The following is a 21,973-nucleotide window of genomic DNA, read 5'->3' as shown; positions in this document are numbered from 1 at the left end:
TGCGCTACAGCTTGGGCTCCCAAGGGAGAGAGAAAACTATTCCTTAGCCTCTTGGAAAATTCATACATATTAATTGCTCTGGGTTGATTGCTTGCCAAAACTGGACCACCTGGACCACTGTTTCCAGGTAGCTTAGTCCTGTGGTCAGCTCAACCTGCTTATAGGCTTGCCCCTCTGTGATGTGATGGGGAAGGAAGACACTGTTCTTAGCTGCTCTGCCAGATCCATTTGAAGATTTTATCTAGTAGGTTTGAGGTGGGGGCCTGAGATTCTGTATTTCTAGCAAGCTTCAGGGGCCAGTGAGTAGCAGTATTCCAGAAGACTTTTGTAAATTGGGTGTAATTCTATAGCATCTGGTCAGAAGAAAACTGGAAAAGGCTATGTGTGTGAGGTTGAGTTTTGAAGGTTTTAGGTTTAATTATTTGAGTTATTCTTTAATGGGAGCACTGTCATCCAAATTTTGATGTTCTTTAGGGCAATACAGTTTTGTTATTTCCTAAGAGCTCTTGACTCATAGGAGAGCAATGACTAATACACTTACTTTGACCATAGTTTTGAGAAATACAAGAAGAGTAAGATACATATGGAATATTTTGAGGTGTGAAATAATCTGAAAAAGAGAAGGGTATGGGGTGGTTTTGTGGTCTACAGTTGAGATGGCACACTCAGAGGGCAAGGCTGGAAATGAAGAGCACACTTTGTTGTGAGCAGTGGGAAGAAGTCCAGGAAGGTGGAACATGGCTTATTGGTGTTCAGCACCAAAGAGAATTGGTAACCAATAACTGGGTTCCATCTCAGGGTTGAGGTTCAAGGGACAGTATTCAAATGATATGGGTGGGGATGAGGACTGAGAATAAAGACTGGCATGGGGGAGGTAAGACCAAGGTAAAGTGTAGAAACTGGGAGATCAGGCAACTATTTAAGATACTAGAACCAAGGGAAAGGCAGGAGCTTAATTTTAGAAGCGCAGTTGAACTCTAGGTACCAATTGAGTTATGAGATGGAAACCAGGCAAGCTTCATGTTCATCCCATTAGTGCTGATCTAGAGATCATCTCATCATCTAGAGATCTTATGGTAGAGAAAGGAAAAGTCTTGGAGCTTGCCGGAGCGGAGGGCCATGAGTCCTGATAAAATTCTCAGGTGTGAAGTCCCACAAGTCCCAGGGGCCATAGGTGTGAAGGAGGGACATATGGATAGGAAATCACACAAGTTTTTACAATTGGAATGTTCTACAGTTTTTATGATAACAATTTATCATGATTTTATAATTACTGAGTCTAGTCATTGTTGATTACTTTACTAGTTGAGAAAGAAATGTGTTTTGTGCACTAGAGTGGTAGTGACAGTAGGTTGATAAACAGATTTGTAATTCAAAGCCTGTGTAACCGCCAGAGGTTCTTCAAAAAGAAGGAGTCCATTCAATCAGAGACTTTTGGATCTGAAATACTTTAGAGTGAAATATTTCTTCTTGGCCCTTTGGTTAGCTGCAAAGGAAACAACCTAAGTCACAAATGGAAAGCCCAGGCTTCCCTCGGATGGTGAAGAATCTGCCTGCAATGTGGGAGACTTGGGTTTGATCCCTGGGTTGGGAAGATCCCCTGGAGAAGGGCATGGCAACCCATTCGAGTAGTTGCCAGTAGCAAAGAGTTGCCAATAACAAAGAGTTGGACATGACTGAGTGACTAACACAGACTTAAAAGAATAAGCTTTGGATCAAAAGGAGAAATCTCACTGGTTATCTACTCAGAGTATGATACAAATAAACAGAGGTTAAATATATTTGTCTTCAGAGTACAGAAATTTTTATACCAAAAATTTACAAAGCAAGGAATTCTCAAACAATATAAAGGAAAGCATGAAGAATTTAGACTCCATAGAGATATTTGTTTGGTTCTCTATTTCTGCCTTCGGAAGTTCTGCCATTGCTTTCACTCTGCACACATTCGCCCCTTCTCTCCAGTCATACTGTGTCTAGAAGTGGGATCTCTTTGGAAGACTTTGCTTGGTGATGGGAAGGGTCCCCAGAGCTTCCCCCAAAGTCTGACTCTTTATGATAAGGGTAGAAAAGAACTAGGAATAGTCTTTATTGACCTATTTCACTCTCCATATAAAATAGTCATGGATCTTTGATTTCCTTGGGATAACTGCTAAACTCCTTTTATAGAAGGGAGAGAACAAAAGAATCTTTGCAGAAGACAATAACCTCATGCAAGTTTTAGAAGGAATTCAGTGATTCAGAGGCAACAATGTGTTATGTTTTGTGGTAGAGATTCAAGAGTAAGAAACAGTACATTTTAAAGGATTTTAAAAAACATTGATTAGGGAATGCCACATTAATGTGTAGATTACAAATTAAAAAACAATAAGCCCATGGTGATTCAGGGTGAGTCAGCTAAGGTAACTTGGTAATCCTGACAGGATGTTCTTTGACATCTCCTTGAGTTTGAGGTTTTTTGTTTTGTTTTTCCTTTGGGGAGGAGGACGGAGAGAGGAAATCAGTTTAATGTTTTTCATTTAGGTAAATTAAAATTATGCAAAATCACTTTTCTTGACTTTTGCAGTTTAATTTAACAAATAAATAAGCACATGTCTATTTGACACTCCTATCTGGAAGCACAAACATCTTGGAGCCTCTCTATCATGAAGAATGTATTGATATCAGAATAGGTGATAATTTGTCTTCTTTTTTTATTTTTAAATAATTTTAGACATAGAAAATTTGAAAACATAATACAAAGATTTCATGTATATGCTTAACCGAGCTTCCCCTAATATTAACTATTTACATAACTATTAATTAACAGTTAACTATAGTGTTAACTTTTTATCTTATGATGGAAGAACCAGGGAATTACTATTATCTAAATTATGGACCTTATTGAGATGACCAGTTTTCACCCAATATGACTATTTTCTGTTTCGGTATTCAATCTCTAATCCTACGTTGCATTTAGTCTATGTCAATCTGTGACATTCTTTAGCCTTCGTCTTTTACAACCTTGACACTTTTGAATACTGTCTAGCCTGTAGAATATCTCACAGTTTGGGTTTGTTTAGTGTTTTCTCATGATGGGGTTATGCATTTTTGGCAAGGATGCTATGCAAGTCATCTTAAGTCCTCAGGGCATCATGACAGATGTACATGATGATTTGTCTCATTACTGGCGATGTTAACCTTGATTGTTTGGTTAAGTTGGTCATGTTGGAATTTTTCACTGAAATTCCCATTTTCCCTTTTGTAATTGTTAACCATCTTGATTATTTTAAGAGTAGGCTAATAACTTCTCCTCAAAGTTTTGCCCACTGATTTTTGCATCCATAGGTGGATCTTTTCTGCGATAATTACACAGTATAAATAATAAATACTGTAGCATTTGCATAATAATGACTTTGTATTTCTTATTGTCTCTACATTTGCTAATTAGAATTCTTCGATAAGGAAGAGTTTCCCTCTCTTCTCCATTTATTTATTATTTAATCAGTTGTTTATATTGGTAAGGACTCATGGATATTTATTTTATTTTATGGATTGTAATCCGATACTGCAATTTTATTTAGTTGTTCAGATTGTTCCAGGTTTGGTCATTGTAGGGTGCCTGGCTTGGCTCCTGCATCCTTTGACTTGCCCCATCCTTTTTGAGAACTTCCTTGTTTTCTGATACCATAAGATTACCCGGGCTTATCCTGTCCCAGTCCTGGAATCAATCACTTCCCTAAAGAGTCTTAATTCCTTTTATTGATTTTAAACTCGGGTCTTGCATTGCTCTGCCTGGGTGGATAGATTGTGGATATGATATTCTCCTATACTCAGTTTCTTTCTCTGACTTTGGACTTGGGAGGTCAATCCCTAGACATAAACTGTCCTGAGAAGTATGAAGTAGGAACAGCTAATGAACCTCTTCATTGACTTTCTGGTGCTTTCATTGTGTCTCTAAATTCCCTTCTGGAAAAGCAAAAGTGAAAGTCTCTCAGTCGTGTCCGACTCATTGTGACCCCCATGGACTATATAGTCCATGGAATTCTCCAGGCCAGAATACTGGAGTGGGTAGCCTATCTCTTCTCCAGTGGATCTTCCTGACCCTGGAATCGAACCAGCGTCTCTTACACTGCAGGCAGATTCCTTACCAACTGAACTGTCCGGGAAGCCCTCTGGGCCATGTATTTTTTTCCTCCTTTGGCTCTTGGTGTTTCCTAGAGACTTTTTGCTACTGTCTTATCTAGTCTAGGACTCGTGGATCACAATATTGCAGCTTAGTCTTTTATTTACTGTACTGACTGACCCCAACACCTCTGGGCTCAGATACTGCCCAGACCATATCTCACGAGGTGGCATAGTTGAAAGCTATAGAGGGCTAAACTTACCAGCTATCTTTAACTGTGCTGATTAGACTGAGAAGTAGGGTAGGGTAAACATGTTCTCTGGGCTTTGGGGAGAGTGTAACTTGAATTGTTAGGGGTAGAGATGTCAAAGAACTCCCAGTGAATGTCTGGTCCCAGCAGATTGAGCCAGGTCAGGAGCCCTACAGAAGACCCTGAGCAAAGGGCCAGTCCATAGTCACTTTCTAGAAGTCCATAGTCAACTTCTAGCATCAATTGAATTTCCTTCTTCATACTTCTTTTCTGTTGTTTTCTAGCCCTGAAGTACAATTTTATTCAGAAGTTGTGGCTTCATATTAGCTTCAGGGATTTTAGTGGAGAGTGTGTCCTACACAGATGGAGATGCAAAAGGGAGAACAGGACTTTCTTCCTTGAAGCCAGAGAGGAAGTTACAGTGTGGGGATCGTAACTGGGAACAGCTGTGCCAGTGGAAGTAGATATGTGCTAGGAGGAGACAGTCGTTCCAGTACGAGCAACAAACAGCACACTAGAAACACAATCTGGAGAACTTTCCAGTAGTTTCCTTCCATTGAGTTAGGAGGGTCCATTATAATTTCCATATTTAGTGGAGTGTGACTTGTGATCTTATTTTGTAGTTATAAGCTGTTAAATCCTGGAAATTTGAGATAGACCTATTAAAGTTTATCCTGATAGACTTTGCCCAATATTCCAAGTCTAGTAAGATCATCTTGAATTTTGTTTCTATCATCCATTGTATTAATTATTCTTTTTGGTTATAATTCTGTTCATTTAAAGAACATGACTTTTTTTTTTTTTTTACCTTTATCCACATCCAGAATAAAAATGTTAACTTAGGATGGTGACTTGTGGCAGACACTAAGGTCTTCCTGGCAGTTAGAGAGCTATGGCTCCATCTATGGTTTCTAAAATCTACTATTTTCCCTCTTTCTGAGATAAGGAGGTTATCTTCCCATTCTAGGATTCTGGCACCTCTCCCACTGTCCATTGATTCTCTAAGCTTTCCTGACTCAGAGACCACTTCAGCAAGTTCCTTCTGGGTCTGTGAATGTAATTATTAAGATTTAGAAATCTGAAGTCATTTAATGTGGCTAAAGTGCTCCTTTCTGATTGCTACCTACTGGTCATTTAACTGATAAGTAGTTAAAACTGTTAAAAGATGGAGAGATTTTTAGTGTGAACAGAAACCTAATAGTGTTTTGCACCACAGTGTATGCCCAGGGGGCATCCCAGGTGGCTCAGTGGTAAAGAACCTGCCTGCCAATGCAGGAGACACGAGTTCGATCCCTGGGTTGGGAAGATCCCCTGGAGAAGGAAATGGCAACATACTCCAGTATTCTTGCCTGGGAAATCCCATGGACAGAGGAGCCTGGAGGGCTACAGTCTATGGGGTGGCAAAAGAGACATGATTTAGTGACTAAACAACAATAATAAGTATGCCCCCTCATGTTGAAAGATTGGATGTATGATTATAGGATGACTGAATGAGTGAATGAACTTCTGACCAGTTTGAGTTTTCATAATAGTGTTAGTGATACCATTGGGTTTTGACAGGGAAAGTACTTCTTAACCAGAGGACTAGGATTTCTGATTTATACAAGATAATGTAAGTTTACTAGTTAAGATGTTATAAATCAAATGCCATGCTGCTTCCTTTAGCTAATAGGAATGTTATTTAGTTGATTTTAAATTGTGTCTAGGTAGATTGTGTGTCAAAAGCTCTGACTACTAACCTTTAAACTAATGGAATAAGATTAAGGCCTTTTTTTGTCTTTAAACTTACTTAACTTCTTTGTTTATTAGCATTGTCCATCACTGGTTTATATGATTTCAGTTAGGTCACAAAAATATTTCAAGATATAGGGGCGCATGATGAGAAACAAAATAGAAGTCCTTGGATCAAAAGATGGGATGACTATGTAAAATCTCTAAGATCCCTTTTAATCTAACATTTTATGTTTTACATTTTTTAAAATCAGCTTTATTGCTGTTTACATAAAACAAAATTCACCTATCTGAAAGTGTAAATTTTAATAGGCTTTAAGAAAAGAACTTTTTTTCTTTTTTTACTGGAAAGAAAAACACTAATTAGTAACTGGAGAATTTTGAGTTGTCTAACTTTTTATTTTTATATGAAATAATTTTATTTGGATATTTTGTGTTTAGCTTCAATATTGATGTCATTATCATCACCAGGGCTGCTTGCTCCATTTATTAAGACCTCTAACAGAATTGTCCAAAGCACATTATCTTATTTTTATGAAAATTATTTGATCTCTTGCACTTTTTAAACCAGAGTATGATGCTAGCACTGCAGGCATATTTTATTAGGAAAGCAGGTTCTTCATTTCATGTTGTAGGTGAATGATCTCTATTTAGAGTTTATTTTATTCATTTAGTTTTAATTTAACCTTGAATAAACAAAGAATCACCTGTTTAAAAAATCAAGGTATACAGTGAAAAGTCTCCCTCTTACCTCTTAGCCTTGTATGCTCATTGTTCCTCTAAATTTGAAATCATTTTACAGTTTCTTGTGTATCATTTAAGAGTTTCTTTACTCACATATGAATAAACATAAATACAGGTCTTACTTTCCCACCTTCTAAAAAACACTTGCACCCTTTAACATTTACCATTTTCCCCTAGCCATCAGTGAGTCATTGTTTCTTTTCTTTTTCTTTGGAAAAAATTACTTTTTATTATTTTTAGAATTTAAGATTAATTCAGGTTGAAATTTCCTGAAATGAAACATAGAAATTCCATTTATCTACATATCCCATGTTCATTCACCTATTTAATCCATCCCTTCAACAAAAATCTACTGATTTTCTACTGTGTCAAAAATCCTGTACTCATTTCTTAGAGGATTCAAAGATTATGAGTCTTGTCCTTAAAGAACATATAGTATAGTAGGAAATATAAGACAAGAAGCTATTAATAGATATCCATGAGAGATGTATGAAATGCCACAGCAGTTAAAAGAAGGCTTAACTGGGAAGAAGGTTATGGATCAAGGAAGGCACTAGGAAGAAAATGACCTTTGAGCTGAGCCATGAAATTTGAGTCTGTGTACCTGTGGAGATGGGGTGAGAGAAAAGGAAGAATATTCTATGTTATATTTGAAACAATCTTGTTAGAAAGTGATAGGAACTCAAAGAAAGAAAACATAGGAAGGTAACACATTAGCTCCTGCAGACAAAACTAGAAAAGATAAGGCTGGTGTCAACAGCATACAAAGACTTTATCAATGTTAGCCTTTTCTATCTCTCCTCCCTCCATTCTGCTTCTTTTTCTTGAGGCTCCTTCTTGTAACACAGGGTATGGTTGTCAATAATTTTGGTAGTAGTAGTAGTGTTAGTCACTCTGTTGTGTCCAACTCTTTGTGACCCCAGGGACTGTAGCCCACCAGGCTCCTCTGTCCCTGGGATTCTGCAGGCAAGAATACTGACTGGAGTGGGTTGCCATTTCTTTCTCCAGAAAATCTTCCCAACCCAGGGATCGAACATGGGTCTCCTGCATTGTAGGCAGATTCTTTACTGTCTGAGCTGATACTGATAATTTTGATGTCATGTTCTTATTTCTCTTAATCCAAGAATAAAGAGATAGTTGTCTTTTTGCTTTCAATTCAGAAATTTTGGGAATGAACTGGTCCAACTTGGTGATTATATCCACTGTGAGTTGGGAAGGGAGATCCTGTATTTGGTAGCCCCCCCAGAAACACATTGAATTGGGGAGAAGCGCTCTAAGGGTGCTGCTACAGAGGAAAGTAGGAAGGGGTGCAGGGCAGATACAAAGCACGGAGGGTTATTTTCCTCTATATGAGGAAAATGAGTGAAGGTATGAAGGCAGAAAAATTGCATGCTGTGCTTTGAGTATGGTGAGAAGCTCAGTTATGCTTCAGAAGCAGGGCTGGGGGCACTCTCAGAAGCCAGTCCTGAACTTGTAAAACTCTTCCTTAAGTTTTGTGCTTTAGGCAGGTTGTCTGTCTCAACCTAATACTGGCCCTGTTTAGAATGAAAGAATGTTCAACAGTGTTGAAAATCAACAGGCTGAGTACTTTGAGGACCAAGTTCAGTTCAGTTCAGTCGCTCGGTTGTGTCTGTCTCTTTGTGACTCCATGGACTGCAGCACGCCAGGCTTCCCTGTCCATCACCAACTCCCAGAGCTTACTCACCCTGCTTGTCACCCTGCTTATTTAACTTTTACGCAGAGTACCTCATGCGAAATGCTGGACTGGATGAAGCACAAGCTGGAATCAAGATTGCCGGGAGAAATATGACATTTGAGGGAACAGTTTTGATGGAATGATGCAAGTAAAAACCAGATTGCAGGAGGTCAAAGCATCAGTGAAGAAATGGAAACCAAGAACGTAGACTCCTCTCTCATGAAGTTCAGTGGTGAAGGGAATAATAAGGAAAGAAGTGCAACTTCAGGGGAAAGCCAGGGGGAGGAGGGCAACAAGTTTATTTTCATTTTATTTTTGGTATTGGCAGTATCTGACCCCCAAAACAGTCATCTGCTTCCATAGAATGACTTGAAGGGTTCCTGGCTCTCTTCCAACTGAAACCAATTTTCTACTGGCCTATGAGTGATGTCTGAATTGCTACCATTAGTGATGTGGGGTTATTGAATTAAAGGATTATCTCCTAGCAGTTAGTAAGTACCCTCCCAGGCCCTCATCTGTAAGCAATTCATTAAGCTTTTAGCAGCATTTGTGTGTTGTTGTGAATTGGTTTATCTGATTTTTTTGGTGACAACTGAAAATGGATTTTCATACAGGGAGGGTGAAGAGCACTGAAGAGTTTTTGACAGTTTGGGATGCAACACCTGCAAAAAGGCAAGAGGAAGACCCCACCAAAAAAAGAAAGATATGTGTTCAGTCACTCAGTCTTGTTAGACTCTTTTGCAACCCTATGGACTGTAGCCCGCCAGACTCCTCTGTGCATGGGATTTCCCAGGCAAAAATATGGGAATAGGGTGCCATTTCCTAATCCAGGGGATCTTCCTGATCCAGAGATCCAACCCACATCTCTGTGTCTCCTGCATTGGCAGGTGGATTCTTTACCACTAGCGCCACCTGGGAAGCCCCAAAGGAAAGGTAACCAGGTTCTAAGGGGTAACCTGTTTACCTCAATTCTGCCCAAGGCCAGCTTTCCATTTGCAATCTTAACCTCTCCCTTTCTGCTCAATGAATCTTTTTTTTTTTTTTCAAACTTTATTGATTTTTGGTTGTGCTGGGTCTTTGTTGCTGCATGCAGGCTTTCTCTAGTTGCAGCAAGTGGGGGCTACTCTTTATTGTGGTGCACAGGCTTCTCATTGCAGTGGCTTCTCTTGCTGTGGAGTATGGGCTCTGGGGCATACAGGCTTCAGTAGTTGTGGCTTGCAGGCTTTAGAAAGCAGGCTCAATAGTTGTGGTGTACCTGCTTAGTTGCCCTGTGGCATATGGAATCTTCCCAGACCAGGGATGGAACCTGTGTCCCCTGCATTGGTAGGTGGATTCCTATCCACTGTACCATGAGGGAAGTACTCAATGCATCATTTTAAAAGACATTTTTTGAGTAAAAACTTGTCGAAACTTTCTGGGAAAATTCATTTTGTCCCAGATAATAGAAAAAAGTACAGAACTTGGAGTCAGAACACCTCTTCTCATCAAACTCTCCCAAAGCATGTGCAGAAGCAGAATTATCTTGAAGCAAATAATACTTGGGTTTCAAGATACCTCTCTTGCACCTTGGGAGGGATTCTAGCAATCTGTTCACATGATCATACATTTTAAAAAAATTAGCAAAAGAGAATAATTTAACTACAATAGGCTCTTTCCATTCTTATTTTCTGTTTGTTACATTTCCCCTAGTGCTGGGTAGCACCTAAGTCATTATCGTAATTTTTGTGATCCAGTAGCTAAAGGGAAGTTGAGTTGGAGATACAGGTAGTTTGGATTTAATAGTTTAAATTGTTAGGATTTGCTGTCGCTTCTTTGTATTGCTAGGTTGTCGCTAGCTGCTTCAGTGCAAGGATGTCTTACAGGAATACTCCTGCCCACTGTACTAATTAATATATCATAACAGAATGTTTAAGGCTTTTGATCACAAGCTGGTTAATGAGCGTTACCAATGCAAATATTGTTTAAGGTGGGTCACTGTTCAAGGAAACTTGAAATGTCGTTAAACCTTATTGCTCATATATGAAAAGAAATGTCATAGAGGCTTTCCCAAATTTAATACCAAATTATATATGGTATTACCAACCATAAGCTATGAAGCTGAAACAAACCTTTATTAACTATGAATTACAAAAAAAAATTTTTTTTTAATCAACCCACATTACAGGAAAGACTGAATTGTCTTTCTGAGATTGCACTATAAAATTGTCATATAAAGAAATAAAGAACATACAGAGGGAAAAAAGTAGGGAAAATTATTTTAGAGGTTGGTACAATAGTTAATTAATAAAATGATTTTGTTATTGTTTGAATTTTGGGGTGTTTGTTATGTTGTCGGGTTTTAAAATTTTGTAATTGTTCTCATTTCTTTTTTTAATATCTAGTTTTGTATTCACAATTTTGTGTCCTTTATCTTAAAGAGTATTCCCCCTCCAAATTGTATTAATTTCAACTCCTACAAAATCTGGATCCTTTCCTGATCCTGTGACTTTCAGCAAGTGATATGAGTCCTAGTTTTCTTATCTGGAAGGTGGGAATCACCGTATCTGTTGATTTACTATACAGGGTTCTTTTTTAAGGAAGTGAGATGATGCAGGTGAAAGGACTTTGCTATTAGCTCTAAGCGGTACAAGTGTAAAGTGGGATCTCTGCTTCCTCCTCCTCAAAAAAAACATTTCTCCAAGAGGTTATGTAATCTTTTCAGGATCACCTGTTACATTTGGGCGTATCCTAACTTGCAAAATGGGGCAGGATCTCTGGAGAGTTTCACATAGAGGACAAGCATCTCCAAGCAGAGTAAAAAGCCAGGAAAGAACAATGATGTGTTAGCATAAGCCTATTTGTTACCACTGCTGCAAAACCAACATACTGGATCTTCCTGCTGAGTGTGGTGAGCAAAGCTGCTTCTGATACTAAGGATAGCATTTAGCATTTAAATTTAATAATATTCCAAACATGTAGATGACATCTATTTAGAAAACAAATTTAAGGGGAGTTGTACAGTCTATTTCTTTGCCCTGGCATTTAACCAGGAAAAATGGGAAAAGGTAAGTTCCCTTCACTGAACACCTATTATATGTGTGTGGTTTTGTGCTAGATGCTTTATAGACATTATCCCAGGCACCTAGCACATGTAATAGGTGTTCCGTGAATTTATAGAAATATCTCTGGCTACTGTCAACCCCTTTTTGTAAAAGTAAAAACCAAGGCTCAAAGAATTGAGTGACTTGCCCAAATTCACAGTGATTTGGTGTTTTAAGCAAGGTGTGCTTGATTCCACGCTCCTCAGAAACCAGTCCACTGCTATGTCTTGCTTACAGTCTAGTTTTCCTTTTTCTATTTGCTTGTCTGTTTTAAGCTGATGAATCCAGCTCATACAGTCACAACTGCCTGCAAAAATAATTTTATAGATCAGATGTCTAGTGTATACACGTAGATATTTGTTGAAATGCATACCTTATCATGAATTTATGGAAAATCAAGAATATATCCAATGCGATAGAATATGCTTTATTTTTTTTAGAATATGCTTTAAATGGTGCTTAATTTAAACATAAAATATGCTTTAAATGGACAAATCTTCATTAGTAATTTTAAATATCTGAAAATGTTTGAGCTGCACAACAAACTAGCTTACTACCAACCAGATTTTTCATATATCAATTTAGTATGCACCACCCAAACCTAGATATTTGATTCCATGTTAGAAAATTCAAGACTAATCTCTTCAGCCAGGAAAAAAAAAAAGAAAGTAAACCAACATTCTCAGGTTGCAGATTGACAGGTTAAAGACTTTCCTCTTGGCAGCTTTATATATATTTTATCAGAATTCAAAATTACACACAGTTCACTTGCTTCTTTCCATTAAATTTTAAAACTGAGATGTTTGGTAGCTGGTAGATTTTCATAGGACTTTTGTGATTTATGATTTTAATGAAAACTCTGCCCCCTACCTAACCCCCAGGTTAGCCTAAGAGTGAGGGGAAATGCAACACACTGTTTCAAAATTGTATGCTTTTTTCTGAGTTCAGTTTGTGTGTGTGTGTTTCCTTTTTAATTTGTAGGTCAAGACTAAAATTGGGGAGGGAGTGAGAGAGAGAAGGACAGTTATTTTGGAAAGGGAAATTTCTTTCATCTTATAAACAAAAATATTAGGAATTATATTCAATAGGGTACAGAGAATGTAACAAAATTTTCAAAATCTATGGGAAAAACTATTACCTTAATTTTTGGGAAAATGTGTTTGTGAGAAGATAATCTTCATGCTATGAACCCAAAACCACAGGATTCTGAAAAGCCATGTGCCAAGAGGGAGAATCATCCCAGAAAATCTGAGAAGTAGGTACAAGTCATTAACCTGAGCTGGCAGGATTCAAGTGAACTTTGGGTCCAGTCAACGTAAGTCATCTTTGCTGTTCAAATGAGTATAGAGTTGCCAGAAGTCCACCAATTCGGAAGAGAAGCTTCAAAGAAGATCCATTAATTCATTCAATTTAAAAATGTTTATTGAGTAACTACTACTTAGTCGAAGCACTGGGAATATAAAGATGACTAAGATTCGGTCCTTACCCTTAAGGAGCTTACACTCTGGGGCAGGGGAGTCAAACATACAGACAAATAAATGCACAAATGTATTACAAACTTGATGTTTAAGTAAGGTACGGTAGCAGCATTACGAAGGAAGTAGAAAAGTCTCCGAGAGAAGTTCAATGACTCAAGAAAGATTCCTTCGAGGGGGGACAGAATTTTTGGACTGACGGGTCAGCAGTCGAGGTAGGGGGCGAGGCTCCGGGTGGCGGACACCACCGGGAAACGGAAACAGCGAAAGCAGAGGCAGGGAGGCGTGAAACTGCTTGTTCTGCCCTGGGATCGCCCTCCCACCCCTTTGTCTCCAGACACGGAGTTCGATCCCTCACGGTGGAGTATGTCTTAAGCAATTTGGGACTATAAATCCTAGCAAGTAGACCTGCAAAGCAGGATCTAGCCTGAGGAGATTTCTAAAAGTTGAAACAGAAACGGCCAAGTTTCGAAAAGAAGGGGGCTCTGCTGGCGCCGGGGGCTTGCCAGAATATGATTGTGCGGTCGCGGACACTTGGTTCTCAGGGAGCTCTGCCCGGGCCCTCGCCCCGAAGGCTGACCCCACGAATCGGCCGGGCGCGCAAAGCCCTTTGGACGCCTCATCTGCAAATCCTGCTCCCTGAGCTTGGAGACTCCTCAGCTCGTCCGTCCCTTCTCGGGCGACTCACTCGGCGCCGCCAAAAGCCGGCGGTGGGAAATACTGTTCTCCGGCCTGGCCACGCTAAGCTGTTCTGGGCAGTGAATCCAGGCTAGACGCTCGCGACAGTCCCGGGGCACCCGCCGCGCCCTCGCGCTCCAAGCTCACGAGCCGACGCGCCGTCAGAGCTCGAAGGCGGGCGCGCGCCTCAGCTGCTGCCAGAGCGCGCCTGTGCGTGTTTATCCCTCTAATTGGTTTTTACCGAATTCTTCCCCGGGGCTCGTTTCTTCGAGGTTTCTTTCCTCTAGCTGTGTGAGTCAGGCAATCAAACAATAGGAGAGGCTTGAGGCCTACGAGTCTGAGAGTTCCCAGGGCGCCGGACGGGAAAGGTGGCTGTGTGGAGTTGTCACCTCAGAGAGTCGCGATCCGGACCCAGGAGGAAGGACCCACACCTTCCCGGGTGTTGTACGCCCTCTGTGGGCTTCTGGGGAGCAAAGTTCGGGCCCCACCTCCTCGCTGCAGGCCGCCCCTCCCTGGGGACCGGCGCGCCCGCCGCTCCGGCCGCCATTTCCCAGCAAGCCTCCAGGGGGCCTCCCCGCCGCGGCCTTCCTGTCTGCAGCTCCCCGGCCCGGGGGGCGGCCGCGCCGCAGAGGGACGCGCCTCGGCGCCCGGGCCAGTGCGCGGACAATGACCCCTTCTCCCCTCGCCGCCTCCTTTTCCCGACGCCGCCCCCCTCGCAGCCCCCAGACAAACCTATTAGCCATTCAGGCCGACAAAACCCCGCGGCCCCGCGCATTGTCCCGCGGAGCGCCCGGCCACCGTCATTAGCCCTGATTACGCTGAGCCGCCTGACAGCCCCGCGGGCAGCTCGGCGGACCCCCCATTCACCGCCGGCCCCCGGCCCCGCCTCACAATAGGAGCGGAAATCGTCCGCGCTCTCGCGTCCCGGCTGAATAGAGCGAAAAGCTGCTTCTCTTCTCCTCCCGCCCCATTCACGCTGTCTTTGGATACAATATTTTTTTCCTTTTTGTTAAAATTGGGGAAGAAAAACGAGGTCAAGGAAGATTTGCTTGAGCTCTTTGCCTGTCATTTGTTTAATGTAAACAAAGAGCAGGTCCTCCCCCCACCCCCAGCCTCTCATCCCCTCCTGCTCAGATTTTTATAAACAAACTGCTGGTGGAAAGGGCAGCGCGGGGGCTGGGGGTATGGGGTACCCGAGTGGCGGTGTAAGCCGAGTGGGTCACTGAAGTAGACGAGAGAGGAACTGCGGATTTGGGGGAGCTGGAGCTATATAGCGTTTTGGGTAGAACTGGAGGGTGGTTGAAATGTTTAGAACCCGTAAAGGAGCGTGTGCTGGGGCTGAGGGTTAAATCCTCACGCTGCTCAGGTTTGTTGAAATGTAAAAATGCAAGCTTCTTTCTACTCTGCTGGAGTAACTGCTTTTGGGCAAAATGTTACAGGAAAAGAATTTTTAAAAAAAGAAAGAAAAGAAACCCATCATCATAGGTATTTCTCCAAATTCAGAAACCTTCAGCACTGCTACTAGGTGGAATTAAAAACAAGAACAAAGAAAAACCCTTTTCTAGACCGGGATAAAACTGACCAAAAAAAATCGTAAAAAGTAAACGAAAACCTTTACAATACCTGTCCATGGGAAGATCTGGGCGAATTAAAATAAAATCTGTGTGAAAATTTGGACCAGTTTCCAACATGTAATCATCAATGAATTATTCACAAAGAATTGTTATTTATATTTAGGTGCCACCAGCTTTAGATAAATATTAAGAAGTCTTTTAAATAATATGTCACCCCTTTGGATGCTAAATAAAATTGTATATAAATAAATCAACTAATTGGTGAAACAGTACTTTATAATATAACCCTTAGGCAGCATGTTACTTTAAGCAAATTAGATGTACTTTAAAGGAAGGTGTACTTTATAGGCTTTCACCAAAGCAGGAAGAAAAATCCCCCATCACTGTTTTGTTGTCGTTCAGTGGCTCAGTGACTCTTTGTGACCCCATGGACTGCAGCATGCCAGGCTTCCCTGTCCTTCACCATCCATCTCCTGGAGCTTGCTCAAACTTTCATCCATTGAATCAGTGATGCCATCCAACCATCTCGTCCTCTGTTGTCCCCTTCTCCTCCTGCTTTTAATCTTTGCCAAAATCAGGGTCTTTTCTAATGAGTTAGCTCTTCGAATCAGGTGGCCAAAGTATTGGAGCTTCAGCTTCAGCATCAGTCCTCCCAATTAATATTTAAGATTGATTTCCTCTTTTTTTTTTTTTGCCACACAATTAAGCACTATTTAAAAATTATTTGTAAAGAGAAAGCTTAGTTCTTACTAAGAAATATGGTTGTGGTTGTTATGTTACCCCCCTTTTTTTCCCCTTGAGAATGCAGAATGGATACTTCTTTCAGCTTTTAGGCATCATTTGAACTGCTGAGTGGGGTGGGATTTTTAGACTCTTAAATTCCTTCACATCATCACACTAATTAGTCCTTTCCCTTCCCTCTTAGACTTGGAAGCATCAGCTTAAGAGAGAAAATTTGCCAACTATTTTCTCCAAATGCTGGTGTGGACAGCTCTGTAGTTAGGATGGAATCTGACTGGGAAACAAGACTAGATGTCTCTTGATTTTTCACTGAAGTGCGGATTCAGAACTAGAGTGAGGCGAGGGAGGCACCTGGAATGCAAAATTTAAGGAGGTACTCACTCCCAGATGCTGTGCACTTGCTTGACCTTGAGCATGAATGCCTCCTTAAATTTTGTAGTCTACATGCCTCCCTTGCCTCTTTGGAGTCCTGGCCCTTCTCCTTCGCATTCTAGGAAGTTCCAGGGGCTCTAGAAAAGAAACTAGAGCCTTGAGGAAGCTCTACCATCCTAGCCTTTCAGGACACACAGAAGGGCATTTGCCTGCTTTCTAGAAGAACACCAGCTTGATCACAAAGGCTTCCTCACTCCTTCTTTTAGAGCTCTTATGCAAGAGAGTTTTGATTGTCAACAAGTCTCTGGATAAGGGCCCCTGTATACAAAGAGAACTATTTATAAAGCCCAAATGAGGTCAAATCTGTTTAAGTGATTTAGAAACCAAAAATCAGTCCTTATTCATGTCCTGGGCTTTCCCCATATATCTTGCCATTTGATTGCCTTTTGTCTTCGGTGACTTCACTTATTTTTATTTGATTTGTACATTGGCACTTCTACCCAAATAAATTAGGAGGTTTTGGAACCAAAGAGCATCTGCTAAGGACGCTGAAGCAAACTGAAAGAAGTCCAGTGGCGGATGTGGGGGGAGAGTGCTCCAAGAGGAAGTTCAGCTCAAGTGATTTTAAAGATCAATGTCAAATTTTATAATATGCAATCTATTTCACTAGGAAAAAGCTTAGAGTCTCCCTGAATAGCATTTACTTTTTTAGTGTAAGGACAGTAGGTGGTTTTTTTTTTGTTGTTATTGTTTTTGGTGTGTGTGTGTCTGTGTGCCTACGCACTTTGAAAGGACAAATTTAATCTTGACAATATTTGGTATTTTTAATTGAGGCCATTACAGGACAATGAGGCTCTAAATGACTTGTTTTATGTTTAATACAAGGATTAGATTTTTTAAATTGCCAGTGCTTTCTCTGCAGTCTTCTATTTGACCTCACTATGTGACATGATTACACCCTTTCCCCCATCTCAGTATGCCTTTTGTTGAAAATAATGCAATTGATTAAACCTGCTTCTGTGTTGAGAAGATGCTAGTCTAGTTATTACAACCTCTCCTGTCTTCTTTTGTCTTTATTTTAATGCAAGTTCAATCCCAAATGCAGTAAATGCTCACTTGTATGATTATGGGTACCTACCGTTTTTTGTATGGGTGGGGCTTCAAAGGAGATGGAAAACCTTTCTCATTGCAGAGTCTCTGTTGGAATAATCTTGTTACATAAAATAGAATTCACTTTTAAGTCGAGTTTGGCTTTCAATATTGTTCCTGAAAACTGAGTGACTGTCAAGTTGACAAGCCATAGTTACTTGTTCTGGGAACATAGGGAGTTGCCTTACAGGGGGTGGTTATGTTGCCAATTTGTAGGTTTAAGTGTATCACACATACATGCATATTTACATACATACATACACACATGCATACAATTTGACAAGGAAGTGGTTATGGACCTACCTTGGACTGTTTTAAAAATATACCAGGAAACATCAGAAAAGGCAAAAGACATAGAGAAGACTCTCCTGAGACCATTGCACAAGGACCCCTGCCTGGTGAAGATGAACGATCTCTCAGTTTTCTTTTTAGGAATCTGAGAGCAGCTCCCTTAAGAAAGGTTGCTCACCAGGTTTTTATTGTTTGGTTTCTTCACACAGCTGATTGGCTCCACCCTGCGCCCTTTGAAACAGCAAATTCTCTCCATGCAGAGAAACCTACCACGCAGTCTCTTAAATAAGTAAATAAACAACATATATATGTTTTGTTTTTAAAAAACTTTAAAGCAAAAGTTATACATATATAATAGCGTCCTTTCCAGGTGAAATACCCACGGGAGATTCAGGGGAGGCGCTCAGCGTGCAGTTCGGGTTCTGGAGGCATCTTTGCAACAAAATCCTTGGGAAAAAGCAAAGCAAGGAGAACGTGGAACTGGGTCGGGCCTCACCGCGGGCCCCTGTGGCAGTGGCCGGATGGCGCCGGTGGAGCGGGTCAGGCGTAGGGCGGATATGGCAACCAAGCCCGCGGGTCCCTGGCCACCTGATTCGCTGACTTGCTTGGTCTCTCATCCTTTCTCTCTTTCATTTTATTTGTCTCGTGTTTTGTTTTGTTTTTTTTTTAAACGCCGAATTCTGTTTCTTAGTATAATCGGTGGGCAACTCAGATGTCGCACTCGCTGTCGCTGGAAGTGATGGAGATGGCCGAAGTGGCTGCTTTGCTGGATAGGCTGGCGGCCGGGCTGGCGGCAGCACCCAGCACCTCGGGCGTGCCCTCTTCCTCGGCTCTTAGCGTCCGGCCGGACCCCTGCGACAGGACCTGCTGCTGAAGTCTACCGGGAAGGAAAAGAAAGTGGTCACCGCACAAAACTAACCACCGACCTCCCGCCCACTCCCACCCCTTGGGCCACATCCCTTAAGCCCAGCAGTCAGCCCCTCTCCCTCTGACCCACGCAGTTAAAACTGATAAGAGGAGGCAAGACAGGCTGGGCAGGAGGCCTTTGGCCACTGCTCTGGGAGCCTTGCGGTCGCTCCATCGTCCTTCTTAGTCCTTCCTTGGCTCCCCGTCTCCCACTCTTTGGGATGCTGTGCTCACAAGGTCATTCCCGGCTGTTGGTCACCTTTGGGAAATTTACAATATTGTCAGGATAAATGAGACGTCAGTGACAAGGACAGATGAGACTCTGGGCCAGGAGACCCCTTTCCCAGCTTGTCTCTCTTGGGCACACCTCTGTGCCGGTACCCCGGAGGCCAAGTTTGCCCCAAACTAGAAGCAAAAAGGGCAGCCTGATGGTTCCCAGGAGGGTTTGGGCCTGGGAGAAGAGGTTGGGTTCTTGGTCAAACTATTTGAGATCCACACACTGGGGAATGAAAAACCTCTACCAAGTAGTTTGCTGTTTGAGACAGGGCTGCCTACCCATAGGAAGAGCAGAACTCGACTTTCCACTTCTTCAAACATAGGTTAGAAATTTCAAAGCATTAGAGAAGGATGCCTTTGGACTTTAAAATGACAACACTGAACTGCCTCATTGCTAACAAGCCAGGCTTCACCTAATAAATAATAGGAGCTTGGGCCCAGGCTGACAAGAATTAACCTTGGGCCTTGCGGTCTCTAGTTGTTTCTGGGGTTTTAATTTTTATTTCTTTCTCCCTCTCATTGTAGCCTTGGTATGGTGACTGGAACCAGCTGCAGGAGCGACCCCCAGGCGGCGAAAACGACAGAAAGGGTGGGGAATCCAGAGCCCGGAAGGAAACCCCCACCCAGGAGCCCAGAACGCAGTGAGCTCACACCGAAGACCTCCATCCCATCCCAATTCCTGCGGAATCCAAGTCTCCAGGCCTTCGGTAAGGGCGCCGGGGTGCGGTCACCGGCTCCCTCCCGGTGAGTTCAAGGCTCGGAGGTCTATAGGTACCGACCTGTTTTTGGCTGCAGCTGCCCGATCCCTTTGCCGGCGGTTTTTGAACCAGTTGCCCACCTGCGTGGGGGTCAGTCCGGTTGCCTGGGCGAGCTCACGCTTTTTGCTTGGGTTGGGGTAGGGGTCCTGCAGGTACCATTCCCGCAGCAGGTGCCGCGTGCGCTCCTTGAAGCAGTGTGTCTTCTGTTCGCCGTCCCAGATGGTGCGCGGCAGCGGGAACTTCTTCCTCACTCGGTACTTATCCACCGGCCCCAAGGGCCGTCCACGCAGCTTCTCAGCCTCCTGGTAATGCGCTTCGAGCCACAGCGCCTGCAGTTTGGCGTGCGACTCCTTGGTGAACTTGTGGTTTTCCAGAATATGGTAGAGCTCGCGGTAGTTGCCACCGTGAAAGGCCACGATGGCTCGCGCGCGCAGCACGGATTCATTCTTGTTGAGCGCCTCGCAGGCCGCAGGGGCCACAGGCAGAGACCAGAGGAAGCGACCCAGGCGCTCCACGTCGCCGCTCTCCTCTAGAGTCTCGCATACCCCGGCCACTTGCTGGGGACTGAAATTCAAGATAGGCAGCTGGAACATCGAGGCAGCGCCGGCGACAGCGGAGGCGCTGAGTCCGGAGCGGGACACGCAGCAGATGCCCGCGGGCCCGGCCGGGTGCGCCAGGCTCTCCTTGGTGAAAGCGGCTCGGGGCAACCGGGATGCACCGCCAGGGCAGCGGCGCAACCGCGGGGAGCAAGCGAGCGGGAGGGATTGGAGGAGGTGCCGACTCCGCAGCTCGGGTTCGGCTCGGCTCCGTTAGGGCACGCAGGCCAGCTAGCCGGCGCCGCTACTGGGGTGGGCGGATTGGCGGGGCGGGCGCCATGGAGACCCCCTGTCAGTCACTGGCCGGCTCTGCCAATCAAGACTGCGACCGGAGCGCCCAGGCCATTTCAGCACCTCCCCGCTCTCGACAGCGCCCGCCGTTCTCCGATGGACTTCGCAGTATTTTGCAGAACTTGGAGGAGGGAAAGATGTGCCAGTGGATGGGAGAGAAAGCGCGAGCCGAGCCGCAGCCTTTCGCTACCACCCCTAGCCCTGTTCCTCCCTCTTCCCCGCAACCCCCCATCCCCAACCCCCGCAAGAGGCGGTGATGTTGCAGAAATCCACTTTGGGGCGAGGCGCTGCCTGGGTCAAGAGGCCTCTAGAGGACAAAGAGGACTGGGCCAAAACGAAATCCTCTGAGAGAACTCACTAAATTTAGTTGCAACGAAACAGAAAACCTTGAAGGGGAGCACGAAAGGGGAGGGTGGGGAAGTGGATCGTTCCCTTTTCTTGCCTGCACCCATCTCGGCATGCCTTTCCAGCTGCCAAAGCAGCCGAGTGGGAACCGAATCTGAAGCAGAACGAACCGACCCGGGGCCTGTAGAAGAGGTCAGTTTGGACTCAAAACCCATCACCTTCAAAAGCCTCCTAAAATCATTTAAAATCCAAGCTAGGACACTCACTTCTGATAACCCAGGCGCTGGCCATGAAGTGAAGCACTCGCAACAAAAGGGGCGCTGCACACCCCAAGTTTATACTTTTCAGTTTTTATCCCCAGTTTAATGGACTTGAACAAATGTGCAGCATAGCCACATCTAGAGTGAGAAGTCACTGGTAGGTCAGGACAGCAACTTAAAAGCTTATTTTAAAGACCTTTTTAAAAAGTATTGATTTGCTCTTCTTGCGGGCTAATTTTGCCATACCCTCTGTTAGAATATTTAACTCTTGAGCTGGGGATAGAAAATCTAACCTTGGCCTTTGGGCCCAACAGTAATTCAGTAAAAGTAAAATAGAGAAGAGGGAACCACACTAATAGAGAAGGGGTTGCAGAAAGTGCTTCTTAAGCCGTTGAGCACTGATCCTTCCTCAAGGATCAAGAGAGGAAGGGCCTTCTTGGCAGCTCTGCCTTGGGGCCAGCAGTTGAATTGGTAACATTATAGAGTCCCAGTTGACATCTTCATCATACCGTTTTCTGAGAAGTAGGTCAAAAGTTACTACCATCTCACCTGGCTTTTAATAGGGGGTTGTTTTGTTTGAAGAAAATAATTGGGAGAGGGCAATCTGGCAAAAACGCCAGGAAAAACCATCTTTGGAGGTCCATCCCCAGAAAGGAAT

At 43.1% G+C, this 21,973-nt stretch overlaps 1 protein-coding gene and 1 long non-coding RNA gene across 2 annotated transcripts in view; one reads left to right on the top strand and one right to left on the bottom strand.

Moving 5' to 3' along the window:
* LOC136172331 (uncharacterized) overlaps positions 1-18,633 on the top strand; it is a 35,936-nt gene extending 17,303 nt beyond the window's left edge. Inside the window, exon 3 of the long non-coding RNA XR_010664006.1 lies at positions 18,575-18,633. This is a non-coding gene — a long non-coding RNA (uncharacterized lncRNA). The remainder of the gene's footprint in view (positions 1-18,574) is intronic.
* SIX6 (SIX homeobox 6) lies at positions 18,592-20,416 on the bottom strand. The gene is made up of 2 exons (XM_065941595.1): positions 19,845-20,416; positions 18,592-18,760 (listed from the first exon to the last, which is right to left on the bottom strand). The coding sequence occupies exons 1-2, from the start codon at positions 20,414-20,416 to the stop codon at positions 18,592-18,594; spliced, it is 741 nt and encodes a 246-aa protein (XP_065797667.1).
* Between the last annotated feature and the right edge of the window lie 1,557 nt (positions 20,417-21,973).

Source organism: Muntiacus reevesi, chromosome 7 (assembly GCF_963930625.1).
Source record: "Muntiacus reevesi chromosome 7, mMunRee1.1, whole genome shotgun sequence".
Classification (NCBI taxonomy): domain Eukaryota; kingdom Metazoa; phylum Chordata; class Mammalia; order Artiodactyla; family Cervidae; genus Muntiacus; species Muntiacus reevesi.
This window is presented reverse-complemented; position numbering and strand designations above follow the sequence as displayed.

Excerpts from the sequence above, each read along its gene's own strand:
- SIX6 (XM_065941595.1), bottom strand. The coding sequence starts at position 20,416 with ATGTTCCAGCTGCCTATCTTGAATTTCAGTCCCCAGCAAGTGGCCGGG. Across the intron at positions 18,761-19,844 it reads GCAGCTGCAGCCAAAAACAG|ACTTCAGCAGCAGGTCCTGT; the intron begins GTCGGTACCTAT and ends CCTTCCCGGTAG.